The following is an 18,214-nucleotide window of genomic DNA, read 5'->3' on the forward strand; positions in this document are numbered from 1 at the left end:
GTTGGAGTGCGGTAGTCACTAAAACACGCCTTGAGGACTTTGAGTTGGAGATTACTCATCTGGGTCCTAAAGCGTTTGTGGCCTGGCCTATCCCCAGAACTGCTGCCTTTCCCTGACTTATTGAAAGGATTCCCTGTTCCAAAGGGACTCGGGGAACTTGGGTCAGCAAGGCTCGATGACTCACTCCTGTCATTGCTTTCATCCATTTCATCATCTCTGGAGCTGAAGTAAGAGTCACAGTCTTTTCCAGAGAAGCTGAGGGCAGGGCTGACCATGCTGAATTGGAACCTGTCATTCCCCCCATCAGAATTTGTTGCCAGGTGACTCTTTTCACCAAGCTTGTCCCCTCCATTGACGGTGAAGCTCTCAACCTCATTGTTGTTGCCTTCATCTCCAGTTGTAGCATCACTAATGGCTGTATTAATGGATGATGTTTCATCAAAGTCCATCTTATTCAGATCATATGGTGTGGTTTCTACTGAATTAACATTTGGCCCTTCTGTTTCATCACAGTTTTCAGTTTTTAATGATGAAGGGCTTAAGAAGTTTTTTGCTTGTGTCTCAGATGTTTTGACTGGAGTTGAAGATGCAGTCGGCAGCTCATACTCACTTGGCTCAATCTTAGTAGGCAGCTGTGGGTAGTCAAAGAAATTATACTTATTTGGACTTTCACCTCTTTCACTCTCTTGATTCATCATTGGGCTTGGAGGCAAGCTGAATCCTGCCTGCTTAGCCTCATGCCAGTGTCTTGATCGTATGTGGCTATCAAGAGCTGATTTAGCCTTGAACAGTGCTCTGCAGAAGGGACATTTTTTGTGGGACTGGGAGGGCCCTATAGCCCGAAACTGCCCCTTTCTCTCTCTTGCACGAGTGTTTTGAAACCAAACTTGCACAACTCTCTTTTTCAAGCCAACCTCCCGTGCAATGTGGTCCAACATCTTTCTTGTGGGGTTGGAGTCGAGTAGGTATTTGTCGTAGAGAATCTCTAGTTGCTCTGGTGTGATGGTGGTCCTCAAGCGTTTATCTCTGTGTTGCTCTTCACTACTGTTTCCACCATCTTTATCTGTCACACCTTCATCCTTGTCTTCCAGCTTTCTCTTCATGGTCCCAGAACCGGGAGCTGAAGTCAAACCAGAGCTACTCTGTGAGGGTATTTGGGAGAGGCCTCCAGATAACAGCTGGCTAGCCATGAGGGGGTTGTTGGGGTCAAATATCATATAGGGCATATCGATGGGTCGTTCAAGGAACTGGGAGTGAAGGAACTGGTTCTGAGCAGCCAAGAAATGCATGTGCTGGTGCTCCTGCCACAGCTCCACAGTTGAAAATGCAATCTTACACTGGTCACATTGATACTGCAGCATCTGGTGTGGGAGGCTGTTTGTGAGAGAGGACAGGGCCAAAGAGAGTGGACTTGAGGGAACTGCAGCTGCCTGTGGCTGGGAATGAGGTCTTGACAGTTGTGGCTGGGGAGGTTTTTGGGGTGGTGGCTGAGGTGTGCAAGCCTTAGATGGTCTAGGTTCTGTAAGTGATTTGGTCACTGGCGAGTGCACAGCATCAACTTGTTTTGGTTCCGTTTCAAGGGCGGTTTCTGGCTTTGGGGAGGTTTTCCCCATGTTGGCACGAGGAGAGGGCATCACAGGGGAGCTTGAGCCAGAACTGGTGGAAGTGCCTTGGGGTTGTCTGAGTGGATCTGAAATTAGTTGTGTACACTTTGCTGAATACTGCTCAGCATAATCATTATTTTCTTCAAAATGGAAGTCCTCATTTCCTTCCTCATCTTCATCCTTGTAACACAGCTTTTTCTGATGAGTGATAAGGTCAAAGATACGTGGGAACACAGTGTTACACTTTTTGCACTGGTACTGCATGTTGCTGGTTCGGATGTATCTCTCATTAGTGAGCTCTTTTTTCTCATTGTCTTTGGAGTCTGCCTGGTTCTCATAGCTCTTGCGAGCTTTCTGACGAGCATTTTGAAACCACACCACGATGACCCTGGTTGGGAGGTTGAGCACAGTAGAGAGCTGCTCAATCTCATCATCCTTTGGGTAGGCATTGGTGTCAAAGAAATCTTGGAGTACCCTCAACTGGTAATCTGTGAATCTGGTCCTGGATGACCTCTTGTTCAGGGCTGAGTCAGTTCTGTAGAATTCTTGTGTGCTAAGCTGGGCCTCCATTCGAATGTCATCCAATGTAGTAATCGGGGGAATGTTAAAATTGTAGGGGGAGTCTTTACTTCGCTGCCTCTCTTTGAAGAGGGTGTTACGAAACCAGTGCTTGATAACTTTTTGTGGCAAGCCAGATTTTTCTGACATCTCCTGAATTTGCTCTTCATTCGGGGAATTGTTGATGTCAAAGTTGGCACGGAGAATTTTAAGCTGGTCATCAGTGATACGTGTGCGTGGTCGTTTAAATTGGGACTGGCGAAGGAAGTTTGGATCTAGTCCCAACTGCTGCTGGCAGAGCTGTGTTAGATCTGTGGAAAGGGAGTCCATAGTCGGCAATTGGAGGGCCAGCTGTGGGGGCAGGGCTGGATGCTGAACAGACTGCATCATCAGAGGTGGGAAGAGAGGAAGATCCAAGGGGACCGGGAGCTGAACTTGGGATGGAGTAGGTGGAGCTGTGGGTGGTGGAGGTGGAGGGGGTGGTGGCTGGGGTGGAGGAGCCTGGTGAGTGGGTTGATGTTGGGTCTGGACAGGAATCGGTGAAGGTACTGGGGTTTGGGGCTTTGTCATTGCTATAGAAGAAGGCTGAGAAACAGTTACTGGGGTGGGAGCAGATGGTGGTGCGGAAGGCGGTGGAGGAGGTGGAGGAGGAGGAGGCGGCGGTGGCGGTGGCGGAGTCTCTGGTGAAGCCGGGTTGATAGGATACAGTTTGTCATATGCCTCTCTGTACTGCTGTGCAAACTTTTCAAGCTCCACATAAGGGAAAAAGTGACTGTGTACATGTTCTTGGTGGCTTTTGAGAATCAGCATATTGGAGAAGAGCTTTCCACACATCCCACACTCAAGCTTATCCGTGTTCATCTCCACTTGTTCAACTCCATCTTTGCTTTTCTTTTGGTTTTTCTGTCTGTTTTCATTGTACTGGATGACCAATTCAAATCCAAAGTTCTCCAGCAGTGCTTTGGCTGCGTTGCCTCGAGCCCCCGACACAATACGTGGTGGAGGAATTAAAGGTTCTGGAAACTTTGACTTTTTCAGTTCTTTGTTATCTTTCCCTCCATCATTTAATGCATCGCCTCCATTTTCCATCTTTGTTTTGTTTTCTTGTTTCTCCAGGTGCTCTTCGGCTTCTCTTGATATCTGATTTTCAGAGACAGACAAAGTGCTGGATTCCATTTTGGGTTTCTGGTTTTGAAGTTGCTGGTTCTTCTGTTGAATCTGCACTTGGGCCTGACAGGCTTGTTGCTGCTGCTGCTGCTGCTGCTGCTGTTGCTGAGCCTGTTGCTGGGCCTGAGCCTGCTGCAGCTGGTGCTGTTGTTGCATCTGCTGCTTCAGATCCTCTAGAAATGATCCGGTAAGACCAGGCATTCCGAAAGCTGCAGCTGAGTGTAGAGCAAGCTCTGGGCTAAGGTTGAACTCTGCCCCTGGGATGTAGAAGGGGAAGAGGAATTGTGGCTGTTGGAACTGTAGTAATGCCTCAGGGGTCATAGGAAAATGAGGAAAGAAAGCTGGATTAAGGAACTGAGGTTGGAAGAAGGCGGCCTGTTGCTGGAGTTCGTGCTGAAGCTGCAGCTGTAGTTGTGCTGAGGCCTGTGCTGACTGATGGCTGCTCGGCTGTGCTGAGACATGGTCAGTAGTGGCGGTTTGCTTTGTGTTGCTGCTGCTGTTGTTGTTGGTTTCTTTGTGTTCCACTGTGTTCTCTTTGTTTGTCAAGGGAGTTGCACTTCTTGCAGTGTCTGAGTTGCTGATGTTGTTGCTCCCTTGCGTGGACAGGGCTGGGCTTTTTGCTGGTGCTGGACCACTCGTGCCGGTGACACTGCTGCTGTTGCTCATTTCAGTTTTGGCTGTTCTGGCTTTGGTCTGATGGAGCACTGACCTCATATGGATTTCAAGTGTTGAGCTTTGGCTGTAAGCGACGTTGCAAATATTGCATTTAAAAGGCTTGTTGTCAATGCTGTTGCCTGTCTCTTGTGGAACTGGGCTGGAGGCTTCCTGGAGGACTTTCTTCAACTTATGTAGGTGGGAGACTGAATTATAGTGGACTAGGAGGATGTTCTTTTGGGTAAACGACTCTTTGCATACTGTGCACTTGTAAGGCCGGGAAGGGTCCAGAAATTTCTCCATTGTGAAATTTGGCCCTTTTCTAAATGGCAGGGTCCGTTTTGGTTCTGTTCCCATGTCATCTAACAGAGAGCTGCTATCACTTCCTGTAGGACTGGGCTTGTCTTCCTGGTCCATTTCATCTTCTTTGTCCAAGTCGTGTTCAAAGGCCTGAGCCTCTTCCAAAGCCCTGGCCTCACTCTCTGTGATGTCACCATTCAGCGGAAGATTCCCTATGAGCTGCTGCACCTCAGCCTCACTCAGTTCAGGGTGTCCATTCTCCAAATGCTTCCTGAGAGCCAGGAATGTCCTGAAGCTGCGCTGGCAAAGGCTACACATAGTGGCTGCTCTGATAGCATGATACTGGGAATGTATCTGAAGCTTCTGCATGGTCTTGAAGGCCAGGCTACAATGGTTACAGCGGTATTTGTAGACATGACGATCAGACACAGAGAGCTGCTGCTGTTGCTGCTGGAGCCTTTGCAGCTCACTAAAGTGGTCCTGAAGAACATCTGGTGACTTGCTGTCATGCCCTAAACCACTGGTTCTCTTCCAGTCAGGGGCCTCGGAGGCCTCCTTTGGGGGCTTGAGTTCCTGACCCTGCAGGTCCAATTCATTCTTTTGCAGACTGGTCAGCTCATCCTTTGAGAGGTTTCCTTAAAAAAGACAATAAATGTAAGTTATTCCCATTTTGATTATTCTCATTTGTTTAAATAAATAATCATCACAATTTTGCTGCTTTTTTTTTAAATATGAGGTCTGTGAGAAAAGTATCCGACCTTTTTATTTTATGCAAAAAATATATGGATTTGATTCATATGTTTTTACGTCAGCCAAGCTTGAACCTTCGTGCGCATGCGTGAGTTTTTTCACGCCTGTCGGTTGCGTCATTCGCCTGTGGGAAGGCTTTGAGTGAGCACTGGTCCACCCCTCTCGTCGTTTTTTTCATTGCGAGGAAATGGCGGAATGATTTGGGCTTTGTTCCATCAGAATTTTTTCAGAAACTGTTAGAGACAGGCAGCTGGAAACCATTTGGAAAATTCACATGGCTTTTGGTGAAAATTTTATGGGCTTCACAGAGATTAAGGAGTGTTACTACCGCTTTAAGGACAGCCCACAATGGCACACGGTGCGCCGCGCTCCGAGTCGCGATCGACAGGCAGAAACGACCATTTCATTTCTAAACGGATGGCTATATGGATCCGGGACCATCGTGTGCAATTTCTCTGGTTATCACAAGAGCTGGACATCAGCCATTTTCTGGCAGATTTCACTTTTAACAAGAGATTTTGTCATGGAAAGCCGCGCGGAGGCTTCGCGCGTCACGACGGATTCGCTGATGGAGCGAGACAAAGAACAACTCCGTTTTGGAGTGTCAGAGGACAAGTTGGGACATGCCTATCTCGGCTTTCAGTGGCTTACCAGTCGAGTGAGTATAAGAGAAATTGTGGAGGGCTGGGCATGTCCCAACTTGTCCTCTGACACTCCAAAACGGAGGTGTTCTTTGTCTCGCTCCATCAGCGAATCCGTCGTGACGCGCGAAGCCTCCGCATGGCTTTCCATGACAAAATCTCTTGTTAAAAGTGAAATCTGTCAGAAAATGGCTGATGTCCAGCTCTTGTGATAACCAGAGAAATTGCACACGATGGTCCCGGATCCATACAGCCCTCCGTTTAGAAATGAAATGGTCGTTTCTGCCTGTCGATCGCGGCTCGGAGCGCGGCTCGCCGTGCGCCATTGTGGGCGTCCTTAAAGCGGTAGTAACACTCCTTAATCTCTGTGAAACCCATAAAATTTTCACCAAAAGCCATGTGAATTTTTCGAATGGTTTCCAGCTGCCTGTCTCTAACAGTTTCTGAAAAAATTCTGATGGAACAAAGCCCAAATCATTCTGCCATTTCCTCGCAATGAAAAAACGACGAGAGGGGTGGACCAGTGCTCACTCAAAGCCTGCCCACAGGCGAATGACGCAACCGACAGGCGTGAAAAAACTCACGCATGCGCACGAAGGTTCAAGCTTGGCTGACGTAAAAACATATGAATCAAATCCATATATTTTTTGCATAAAATAAAAAGGTCGGATACTTTTCTCACAGACCTCATATAAGTAACTTCCACATGCTGCTTACCTTGAGACTTTCCTGATCCATCAGAAAGAGATGCAGAGGAATCCATTAAAGAGAGACCTTTGTCTTGTCCGGGTTGGGGATGCATTATGTTATTTGGTGATGCTGTGTCAGGTCCAACAACCTATCAAGAACAACAACAATAAAAAGGCACTCATTACATGTGATAGTAGGAGCTTGAAAACGTTTCTCTGTGCTGCAGAGGTACACGATGGCAAGAAGTTTGGAGAGGAAACTGTGAGGATAGCATAGCATGTTTCTCTCACAGGAGAATTAATGTCGAAAGCAATAATCTGGACTTCCTGTGGGCATGGCATTTGTCTACTTTTCTCATTGTTTGGTTGAAACCTTGACTTATTCTAGCTGCTCCATTATTTTATCACCTGTCCACAGCAGTAAATTCAGCCAATTAGCTTTGTTTGCTGTTCAGCAGAGATGACACACAGTTGAGAGTTGGCGGACCAGGATGCACATCGACATGTCAAAAAGTCTCTGCAACCTTTGATTATGCATGTTTCTCTTCTTTTCATTGGCCAGAAGTGGTGCATCAGTGCAGCAGCGCAGAAGTAAAAACTGGCCTCAACTTGGAAAGAACTGTAATGTTGCTGCAACAACAAATGCAAATATGTTGCAGTGGTGGAGCTACAAGGAGGGCTGAACCCCCCCCCCCCCCCCCCCCGGCCCAGCCTCCAGCTGCTGACCAACAGTGATATAAAATATGGGAAAGGTCTTGCATAAAAAAGGCTGATTGATGCACACTGCTGCATGCAGAATTAGAATATTTACCATGTTTAAAAAAAATTGTCGAGGACGAGGGTTTCCAGTTTGGTGGGCTCAGGGTCTCATCACTGCTTTTTGCAGATGATGTGGTCCTGTTGGTCCTGTTGTTGATGAGATGATGATGATGATGAGTTAAAAAAAATTGTGTATTAAAAACAATGGCCTAATCAGTGGGTCACCCCTCTGAGTCTGGTCTGCTTGAGGTTTCTTCCTCATAAATGCCAGAAGGAGTTTTTTCCTTACCACTGCTGCCTATATGCTTGCTCAGGGGAGGTTGGAAAGGTTATTTCAATTTCAATTTATTTTCATGTATGTAGCACCAAATCACAACAAAGTTGCCTCAAGGTGCTTCACACAAGTAAGGTCTAACCTTACCAACCCCAAGCCAAGGTTAGACTTCACCCATGTGAAGCATCTTGGGGCAACATTATTGTGATTTGGCGCTACAGAAATAAAAAGAATTAAAACTGAAATTGCCTAGCGAGTCAGTATTTAGCTTCCCAGATTACGTTAAAATGCACGAAAAAGGCTTAAGGTTTTTTTTTTCAGGGTTCATGCCCTGACCCGCCGAGAAGAGGTGTGTCTTTGGCACACCCAACCAAATCACAACCCCCCACCCCTCAGCCCACCCAGAACTAGATCTGCCCCGTCAGCTGATATAGATAAAGGACGATCTTACGAGCTATGAGAGCTTTCCACACAGTGGTGCGCCAACACTCTCAGTGGTTCCGACAGAACCCAGTAGTGCCATGTAATGATTAATACTGTACTGTAGTGCCACACCCCCATGACAAGTTTTTGAAAACAATCCCTAAAAATTTAAAACTCTTGATCTTTTTGCGGAACTTGTGTCACCATTTGGAATTTTGACAGAATTCACGCAATACATGGCAACAATTCAACAATATCTCATGTACCATAGTCACAGGAAGTAAAAGTGGTGCTACTGTGTAATCCTGCAATACATTGTTTATGCATTGTTAATACTACTGGGTTCTGTCAGAGGGGTGCTCTGTGGACATGTCTGGAACCTGCAGCCTCGCCCTGAAATAAATGAGTGGAATTGTCCCTTTTTTTACATTCATTTTTGTAGAATGGCCTCATTCTTTTAAAAAAACACAATCACTCCTTCTACGTACGGTCAAAATTAGCTTTTCCACGCAGTCTGGCGCCACACTGTGCAGGTGGGTGAGGTGCAGCTGCAGGTGGATTTTGTTGCTCAGGACGTCCTGGCACAGTGGGCAGCGGATCACCGGCTGCATGGAATGCTGAGACATCACATGGAGCTGCATTTGGTTGGCATCTTTGCTGCTGTAGTTGCAGTAGGGACACTGCTGGATCTAAAAGACACAAAAACAGCACCTTCAGTCGCTGGTTGGAAACAGAGGCTTCAGAGTAAAGAACTGAGTCGTGGTCACCTCCACCCACTAACACCGTACCAACCTCAACACACAGCTCAACCATACATCATGCCATTTACTTAACTCTCTCAACTCCTGCAATTTTATTAGCAGAAAACACGATTGGCCGGAATTTGTAATCAGGAGATTACAGATAACAAAGGTGTGTCCTCCCAGGCTGAGCCATGCCCTCATTAGAGGGAGTAGTCTGAAGATAGCTGCCGCCCGCCCCAGCACCTGTATTAATAAAATCCATTTCTGAAATGACTAAGTCCTCCCTCCTCGCAGGGCCCGGAACCAGACGAGCTAATACTTCATAATCTAATTTAAAAACACATATAATTTAAAGAGATGCAAAATGGGAGGAATCCGCATGCAGGCAGGCTGTGGGCGAGCGCAGGTATTCAACTTAAGAAGACAAAGGCCAGCCTGCTCTGCTCGATGCTAAGGAGCTCTGTCAGGGACCCCCATGGAAGGTTTTAACCCTTTGGTGGAGCACGTTTAGCAGCGGATGCTAAATGATTAGCTTAGCGTTTCTGCTTCTTGCAGCATCTTGGCGTGAGGTCGCCCTGCAGTGACGGTGTGTATAATTCTAGGTGTAGAAAAGATACATAGCAGAAGAACCTGCATGTGAGAGATCTAAACAACCTGAAAAGTCCACGCGCCTCAGATGGAACACACATTCTCTACTGTGCTGGGAATCAAACCAGCGATTTTCCAGTGATTGGACCTTTAGTCCAAAGCATTCCACACAAAAACTGGGTGTGCACTCTGAAAACACCTCCATTAAAACAGCCACTATTTGCACACTGTCATATTTTATTTAATAGCAGCTGATGCGTTTTGGCCAGAGGGCTTCCTCAGAGCACCAGAAGCTTCTTGAAAGACGATGTCAAACTTTTACCTGCTCATTGGCGGACGTCTTCCCCTCGGCTGACTTGGACCTTTTGGGGGGACTTTCGATCTGTCGATCCGGCAGGAGGGAATGTTTAACCAAAGCATTGGGTCCTGTAAGTTCTTTGGGTGCAGCGTTCACTCCTGCACAGACACAGACAGAATGAAACGCTTGAAAATGTAACGCTGTTCTTCAGCTTTTATAAAGAGTACAACTGTAACGAGTAACAGACATCAAATCACAACAAATATGCATAATAATGATCGCACCACATGTACATACACACCCCACAGATCCCGACCAAAGGGTGGGTTTCTGCTCGCATGATTCACCCTGAAACGTGATCCGATTTTGATGTTTTTATTCACATCACGATCTTACAAACAAACAGCAAACCATCAAACAGTAAAAAACAGCCTTATTTCATTGATTTGTTGTTGATTTTGAATTCGCTTTCTACCAATTTATGTTGTTTTCCAACAAATCCCTAGATTTTATAACAAATGTGTAAGATTTGAGAAAATTCCAGTTGACAACAGACAATATTAGATCCACGGCAGCACACGGTAGTTTTTGTTTTCAGCTTCATGCTTCCCACGTTCGAACAATATAACGTGAACAGTCTTGATCTGATTTGGACCAAACGTGGTGGAATTATTGAGGGTTATTCAAGGACAAAATGATATGATTTTGAGAAACATCAGTCCAAAAAAAAAAAAAAAAAAGAAGTCACAGACCAAACTCAAAATTTGTGACTAATGTTGAAATATTGTACACCCACTCCCAAACATAAGAACACCACGGCCTACGTTCAAACCTGAAACATGTAATTTAAATTAAATGGTTTGGTTATTTTTGATCACATTTGAAAAAATAACCATAAATATGTGTATTTTTTTAATTTATTAATTTACAAAATAAAAAAATCTTACTTCTTTTTTTTTTTTTTACTTTTTTAAATAATTTATTTCCTAACATTTATTTATTTATTATTTATTTGGCATCTCATGGATATTCAGAATATTTCATATTAAACAGTAATATGAAGTCCGATATTAGCTTTCAGTTGGTCAACGTGTGTGACTTTGAAAGGTCAAATTCAAGGTCGTAACTGTTTAATTCAAACGGTTTGGAGCCAAAACAGCTTAAACATGGTGGAAAATGATGAAGTGGTTCAGATTTGGACAGAAGACGGTGATACGGTGGTGGCACTGAATCACAAAGAATTCCTGTGCAGGACATGTGTCAGTGCCCCTTCTTCAAGGGCACACAGGGCGTGCACACATCATCCAGCGGCATTTTAAGCACAGTTATCAATACTCTGCAAACTCCTCCCACAATCCCCAAACTGAACAAAGTCTCACCTAAGATTTTATTAAAATCCATCTTTAGTTTGTGAGATGTCTTGTCGGCAGACAAACATCGAGGATCACGTGACCTCCTGCAGCTGCTGTCGTCTCAACAACCTACTTTACCAAATTTACAGTGGGCGGGACCTCTGTGATTTTGAGTTTTTTTTAATGACTGGACACCAGCACAGCAGGAGTGTGCATACGTGCATGAACTGTATTATTCAAATTCATGCACGCTGACATGTTGCAGCCCCGAGGACATGTGAAATGGAGAACGCTGGTGCAGGCTCATTATCACAGCACGACATATGTTAAATGTTATGGTAATATTATACACTTCATTGCTTCATATACATTTCCCCAGCTGCCTCCACGACTCCTGCATCTGCACAAGATGCTACATTTTGTGTGTCTGTGTGTGTGCATGGGGGAGTTGGTTGGGACACAGTTGGACTTGCAGCCGTGGCGTTGCACATGTGCATGTTTGCATCTGTTTGCATGCGACGCTAACAGCAGCGCCGAACGTGGCGAGATCAGCCGCTGGTCGTATTTAGTAAATGCTGCAGCCGCTGATAAATCTTTCATTAGCCTCCTTCAAAGATACACGCCGCTCTGTACTCTGCCACTGCAATTTTACCCACTCGGAACAACACAAAGACACAGCAACAGCAGCTCGCTCTCCCTAAGCCATCACCCCGCCTCTCCCTCGCCACCCCCGTCTGGTCACTCAAGGCAATATGTGAGCCTCACTCTGGCGAATCAACGCTTCACGCTAGATGCACAAATGGAAAAAAAGAAAGGGGGGAGAATCAAAGCGCTGATACATGGAGAGGAGGCTGAAGGGAAAAAAAAACATTTTGTATTTCATATTATTCTGTGGCTCATGTTTGTATTGGGCGCGTATCAATTCCTCCGACCCGTTCATGCATTTTAATTCTGTTGCATTAAGTAGGCGTTCCACTTATTTTATTTGTAATCCCCTATATCTGTAGCCTGAAATATTGGCCTGTCAAGGAAAGTGACAAGAGAGGGAGAGAGAGAGGAGAAAAGAACGAGAGAGAAAAGGGGGAGGGGGGCAGGAACACAAGGGCACAGTGCGAATTTCCAAGAACATCCGAGAATTGCTCCGCGGCTCAGAATAGCGAGGTAATCTTGTCTTCCACTGCCTGTGATGGCTCCTGCAGGGCTTCGGCGTGCATTATATGTTTCCTGACAGGCCCCTGACACGCCACTGGTCAGTTCAGGTGCAGCCTGGAATCACTGGTCACATCACCTGACCTTTGCAAAGGCTCCACCACCACCACACCTCCCATATTTATTATGGCCATTTCTAATTTCGACTTTCAATTTTTTTAGCCTCCACCTTCCAGTCAATTTGCAACTAAATTACATCCCCACGAGAGGAGATGAGGCGATTGTCGGACAAGAGGCTGCAAACACATGTACAATGCAGCAGCGGTCGGGTTAGGTTTGAGGGTGTGGGAGGGTGTGAGTGTGTGTGTGTGTGGGCGGGCTCACACATCACCACTGATTCCTGTCATATTGAATGTAACTGTATGTTTGTGCAGCGTGAAGAAGATTCGTCCTTCTGGTTTACATATGACTTCGACATTGCACTTTCATCAACAGTCAAGTGAGGTAAACCTTGAGGTTAACCTTGAATGTTGAGAGAGAGCTTTTTCTCTGTGGCCACTTAGGAGCTTTAAAAGGCAAGCCCGACGAGCAAATACTCAAGTTGTTTTGAGGAATAGAATTGCATTGGAAAATTGTAGACTGTCCTCCAAGGATATAATTACCTGTGACACAAATAAATACAAAACAAATCGAAAAATTTATGAGAGGAAATGAAAATATTTTGCCTCGTTTTCCTTTGTCTCTGCACCCCGCACTTAATGAGCGTGTCCTCTTTCTCCTCCATCCTCCTGTGTTCTCCACCAGCTGCAGCCCACTGAAGCGGAGGGGCAGAATACCCCCATCCCCCGACCACCACCGTCAACCCCCCACCCCCGAGCCCCCCAATGACAAATGCCTGCATGCAGCAGGACCTTGCTTGATTAGATAAATCAAAAGGTGATTTATGACACTCAACCCCTTTTGCATTGCAGGGGGAAAGAGCGGCGCACTAACCACCCATCTTTATTTGCAACTGTCACTGGTGTTTAGGGCGCTGCGCTTACACGCACTTAAATATGCAAGTATGTGCTCAAACAGAGCACGCGGGGGGGGGGGGGGGGGGGGGTGTGAGGAAAAACCTCAGCACTCCAGACACCTTGGAATATTTCTGTCCCCAAAAAAATTGTTCTTCAAAAGCAACACAGAATAATTACTGTCCATCCAGAAAGTATTCACAGCGCTGGACTTGTTCCACATTTTGTTACATTACAGCCTTATTCCAAAATGGATGAAATTCATTTTTCCCCCAAAATTCCACTCACAACACCCCATAATGACCACATGAAAAATGTTGTTTTTTTTTGTAATAAAAAGCTAAGAAATCTATAATAAATCCTAAGAAAAATGTTGTTTCTCAATGCTTTCTTGATGCACCTTTGGCAACAATTACAGTCAAGTCTCAAGTCTTCTTGAATATGATGCCACAAGCTGGGTGCACCTATCTTTGGGCAGTTTTGAACATTCCTCTTTGCAGCACCTCTCAAGCTCCATCAGGTTGGATGGGAACATCAGTGCACAGTCATTTCCAGATCTCTCCAGAGATGTTCAATCAGATTCAGGTCTGGGTTCTGGCTGGTCCACTCAAGGACATTCACAAAGTTATCCTGAAGCCACTCCTTTGATATCTTGGCTGTGTGTTTAGAGTCATTGTCCTGCTGAAAGATGAACCGTCGTCCCAGTCTGAGATCAAGAGCGCTCTGGAGCAGGTTGTCATCCAGGATGTGTCTGTACATTGCTGCATTCATCTTTCCCTCAATCCTGACTAGTCTTCCAGTTCCTGCCAATGAAAAACATCCCCACAGCATGATGCTGCCACCACCATGCTTCACTGTAGGGATGGTGCCTGGTCTCTGAACATGACTCCTGGCATTCCTCTGTCTCATCAGACCAGAGAATTTTGTTTCTCATGGTCTGAGAGTCCTTCAGGTGCCTTTTGGCAAACTGCAGGGGGGCTGCCATTTGGGAGTGGCTTCTGTCTGGCCACTCTACCATACAGGCCTGATTGGTGGATTGCTGTCGAGATGGTTGTCCTTCTGGAAGGTTCTCCTCTCTCCAGAGAGGAGGAATGCTGAAACTCTGACAGAGTGACCATCAGGTTCTTGGTCACTTCCCTGACTAAGTCCCTTCTCTCCTGATGGCTCAGTTTAGACGGGCGACCAGCTCCAGGAAGAGTCCTGGTGGATCCGAACTTCTTCCATTTACAGATGATGGAGGCCACTGTGCTCATTGGGACCTTCAAAGCCACAGAAATGTTTCTGTCCCCTTCCCCAGATTTGTGCCTCGAGACAATCCTGACTCAGATGTCTACAGACAATTCCTTTGACTTCATGTTTGGTTTGTGCTCTAACATGCACTGCCAACTGTGGGACCTTATATGCAGACAGGTGTGTGTCTTTCCAAATCATGTCCAATTAACTGAATTTACCCCAGGTGGACTCCAATTAAGCTGTAGAAACATCTCAAGGATAATCAGTGGAAACAGGAAGCACCTGAGCTTAATTTTGAGCTTAATAGCAAAGGGTGTAAAAACTTATGTACACGTGATTTCTAAGTTTTGTTATTTTTAATAACTTTGCAAAAATCTATTAAAAAAACTTTTTTGACACTGTCATTATGGGGTATTGTGTGTAGAATTTTGAGAAAAAAAATTCATTTCATCCATTTTGGAATAAAGCTGTAACATAACAAAATGTGGAAAAAGTGAAGTGCTGTAAATACTTTCTGGACACACTGTAGATCCAACTTCTGACACTTTTTTTGTGAAAGTAAAAGAAAGTAAAAAGTCCACAAACGTGTGTGTTGGCGGGGGGGGGGCTGTCAATTAAGGAGGAGGAGGAGGCTGGGCAGCGTCAGCTTGGATTTAGTATTCAATTTAGCTGCCCTGAGCCCTGGCAGACTGGCTGAGGTTACAGAGCAGTAAATCTAAGAGGGAGAGTCAACCAAAACGGGCCAGGGAGGTTTGGCCGGCATGATTTACTGGCCTACTGGTCTGAGGTTACGCATTAGGCTGACCCACGGTCACCTGATAACATTACAGCAGCACACTCTGCACCCCAAACTCCCAGTGAAGCACTCAGCAGCCTCACATGTAGCCAGAGGGAGGTGAAGAGGAAGACGAGAGCTGCTCTTAAACAGCGCCTGCTTCATTCTTTTTTTTTAAATGATTAGCCTTCCTCGTATTCTAATGAAAGATGAACATGAGCTTGTCACATCTGACAAACTGGCAGAGGCGTTCAACAAGCTGTCATTTCAGAGGAAACATGCACAAAACGATTTGCTGCAGGCCTGTAATTAAACATGCTAATATCTTTAATATATTTTAATCTGGTTTTGGAAAGACAGAAATCCAGCGGAGCGCTCAGCTCACATCTGCAAAACGCATGCAAATAAATACATTTAAAAAAAGCTTGAAATATCTGAAATGTGACCAAGCTTCTATGGTATATTAGACTGAGTTTGTTTGCATGCGACTGCGTTGTGCTTCCGGCTTATCTGCACAATTCAAAATTGTAAATACACAACATGCCAGAGAGTAATTTCTTTGCTAATTTTGAAGAAGGTAGCGATGTATAATTTCCTCGGGCTGCCTGACAGGCTCATTTCCATGCCGGGCCCCTTTGGTTTGGTTGGTTATTTATAAGACGCGAGCCCCTGAGTGGCAACATGCGCCGTCTGTAAGCACGGCACAAAGCTATTGGGAAGTAATCCACATCAGGGACATTTGCATGGAAAATGTAACATGGATTATAATTAATCAAAGGTGACATGGGATTAAAAAAAAGACAATGCAAATGAAGCGAGGGATAAGATCTCTGGTTCTCTGCCCCTCCCTCTATCTACAGTATCTGCTCCTCTTTGTTTAAAGGATCTTAGTCTTGGAAATGAAGTGCACAAACACACTGCTCACTTGGTCACACTGTAATCCCTTCCCTGGAGATCTCCACGCACGCACGCACACACACACACACACACGCACACATCTGAGCAGTTGAAGCTTGCCAGAGATTTGAGGCTGAGGAAGGAGACACTAAATCTGACTACTTTAAGATGAAAAAAAGCAGAATTAAAAACAAACCAAGACCCTGTCTGTGATGTGAACCCGAGCAGAACAACACGCTGACAAGCTTCTTTTGCATCATCTGGTTTTTCTGAAACCTTGCTTAATCCACGTGCTGTTGGGCTGAATGAGAACAACTCCAGATGGGACTGGAGCTAATTGGAAGATCAATTAGGACTCAAGTTATTATCAATAAACTGCTTTTTAGGACATTTTCTGTAAACCAGAACTTTTACCCAAATGAAATGATGTACAATCATGCAAAAGCTTTCTGACTGCCATGTTTATTTATTTATGCCCATTTTAAGGTTAAGGTGAAAACAAAGTTAAAGTCACCAAATGCTTTTGGATCCATATCAATACGTTTTATTTTTAACCCGCAAAAAATCTTGCTTTTTTTTTCCAATGATAATGAATAATTAACAAACTAAATGAATACATACATTTAAAAAATTAAAACAATGCTCTTTTGTTTCAAAAGAAAAATACATCTCAATCTACTGCTACAATGATTATTATTATGATTACAATCATTGTAATGTTCTCAGTTAAATACTACTGCGCTACACTCCTTCCTTTTTTATAGATTAATTTAAATAAATGCCACAGTCAGCTGGCTGTAAAAGTGATGACTTATTTATGTTCTGCTCAAAGCTGAGTGCACTTATGAGCTCCACCACTTAATGTGTTATTTTTTATTTAACTTACATCATGCTGCACTGCATCATATGTTTAATAAAACTTGTAAATTTTGGATGAAAAGCAAAAATAATAAATATAATAAGTAATTTGTCCACACAGTCATTTATGTACAACTGTCTCTTAGTAAATAAACACAAAAACAAACAAATAACTGATGGTGACCTCCACCCATCGAACTCCTGCAGGGTTTCCCAATCTTGGGTTCAAATATATCTCGCTTTGTTAAAAAAGTATTGAAAAAAATTTCAGATTTCAAAATAAGATCCAGGGAAGGTAAAAGGTTGGGAAAGCCTGTTCCAAGATTCCAAGGAATTCAACAACAACAAAAATTTTCAGTGTAAGCAACGCTTACTATGCGTGTGCATGCGTAGATGCCGAACATGCTTGAAAGTGGGAGGAGCCGGGACACTTTTTGCACATGTGCGGCAGTGTTAAATGACGCCGGCGGTAATATGTGGCTGTAAATGCATGGACGGTGGTTCCCCGACAGTCTGTCAGACAGACCTGTCAGAGAGATGGAGCTGAAAGATAGATGACTAGCTAAACTAATAGGCCCGTGCCTCACTCAGCTCTCCTTCTGCCTCATTGAGCCTCACATTATGGAGCAAGGTATGGTGTACTAGCAAGATGAGGCGGGGTGGGAGATGACTCGAGGGTGGGAGTCGGAAGGTGTGCAAGTTCAGGTTTGGGAGGGTGGATGGGATAAGAGCAGAGTCCATGCGATGACAGAAAAAAAAAGACCCCATGCAATATTCATCCACGGCCACGGATTTCCATCTCATACATAAAAGGACCATATGAATTGTTATTTGGGTAAATCAAATCTAACAAAGCCGGGTCTATCCCGACCGCATCCTCGCCGCCGAGGCATTATGTGCTCTCTCTTTTGCCCAAAATAACAAAAACACCAAGCTGCCGCCGCCATGTACGGATTGTTGCTCTTCCCAGTTTACAGTGTCACTATTCTTACAAAACGAATGCTTTTTCTTTCCGAGCTAATGCCTGGTGAGCGGGTCACAGATTGGACAACAATTAAGGGATGGATTGAGCTGCGGGGGGGGGGGTTGGTTTGCAGGGACGTGGTGCAATATTAGAAAAACATATACACAGCACCCCCTCAATCTAATCCTGCGCTTATGAAAAATTAATATGTCATCGGAGAGGGCACAAGAACGAGAAAAGATTAATGCAAGGCGCTTATAAATTACAAGCACGCAAACTGATTTGATTAAAAAATAATCTGAGGCCTGGACACTGCCTGGTAATATCACAACACTTATCCCTCTCTCTTTCTTTTCATTTTCCCTCTCGTCTTTCTCGTTTTTGTCTTTCTGTCAGATGGAAGCGATTAAAGCGGGTCACATGGAGGCGAGCCGGCAGCGTTCACATGTTACACACACATGTTCGGGAGACCAAAGCAGAATTTAGGAAAGGAGACAAGCGGAGGTGTTTCCTCGCTGTGCGTGA

The 18,214-nt window shown here is 44.9% G+C and overlaps 1 protein-coding gene across 1 annotated transcript in view; it reads right to left on the reverse strand.

Annotated features, from left to right (window-relative positions):
* The window catches only part of zfhx4 (zinc finger homeobox 4), a 205,793-nt gene that overhangs the window by 3,485 nt on the left and 184,094 nt on the right, over nt 1-18,214 (reverse strand). The window contains exons 8-11 of the mRNA XM_034164139.1: nt 9,473-9,606; nt 8,308-8,508; nt 6,392-6,512; nt 1-4,918 (exon numbers count right to left, since the gene is read on the reverse strand). The exon at nt 1-4,918 is cut by the window's left edge and continues 521 nt beyond it. Of these exons, the coding sequence (XP_034020030.1) occupies nt 1-4,918; nt 6,392-6,512; nt 8,308-8,508; nt 9,473-9,606 (5,374 nt within the window). The remainder of the gene's footprint in view (nt 4,919-6,391; nt 6,513-8,307; nt 8,509-9,472; nt 9,607-18,214) is intronic.

Source organism: Thalassophryne amazonica, chromosome 1 (genome assembly GCF_902500255.1).
Source record: "Thalassophryne amazonica chromosome 1, fThaAma1.1, whole genome shotgun sequence".
In the NCBI taxonomy this organism is placed as follows: domain Eukaryota; kingdom Metazoa; phylum Chordata; class Actinopteri; order Batrachoidiformes; family Batrachoididae; genus Thalassophryne; species Thalassophryne amazonica.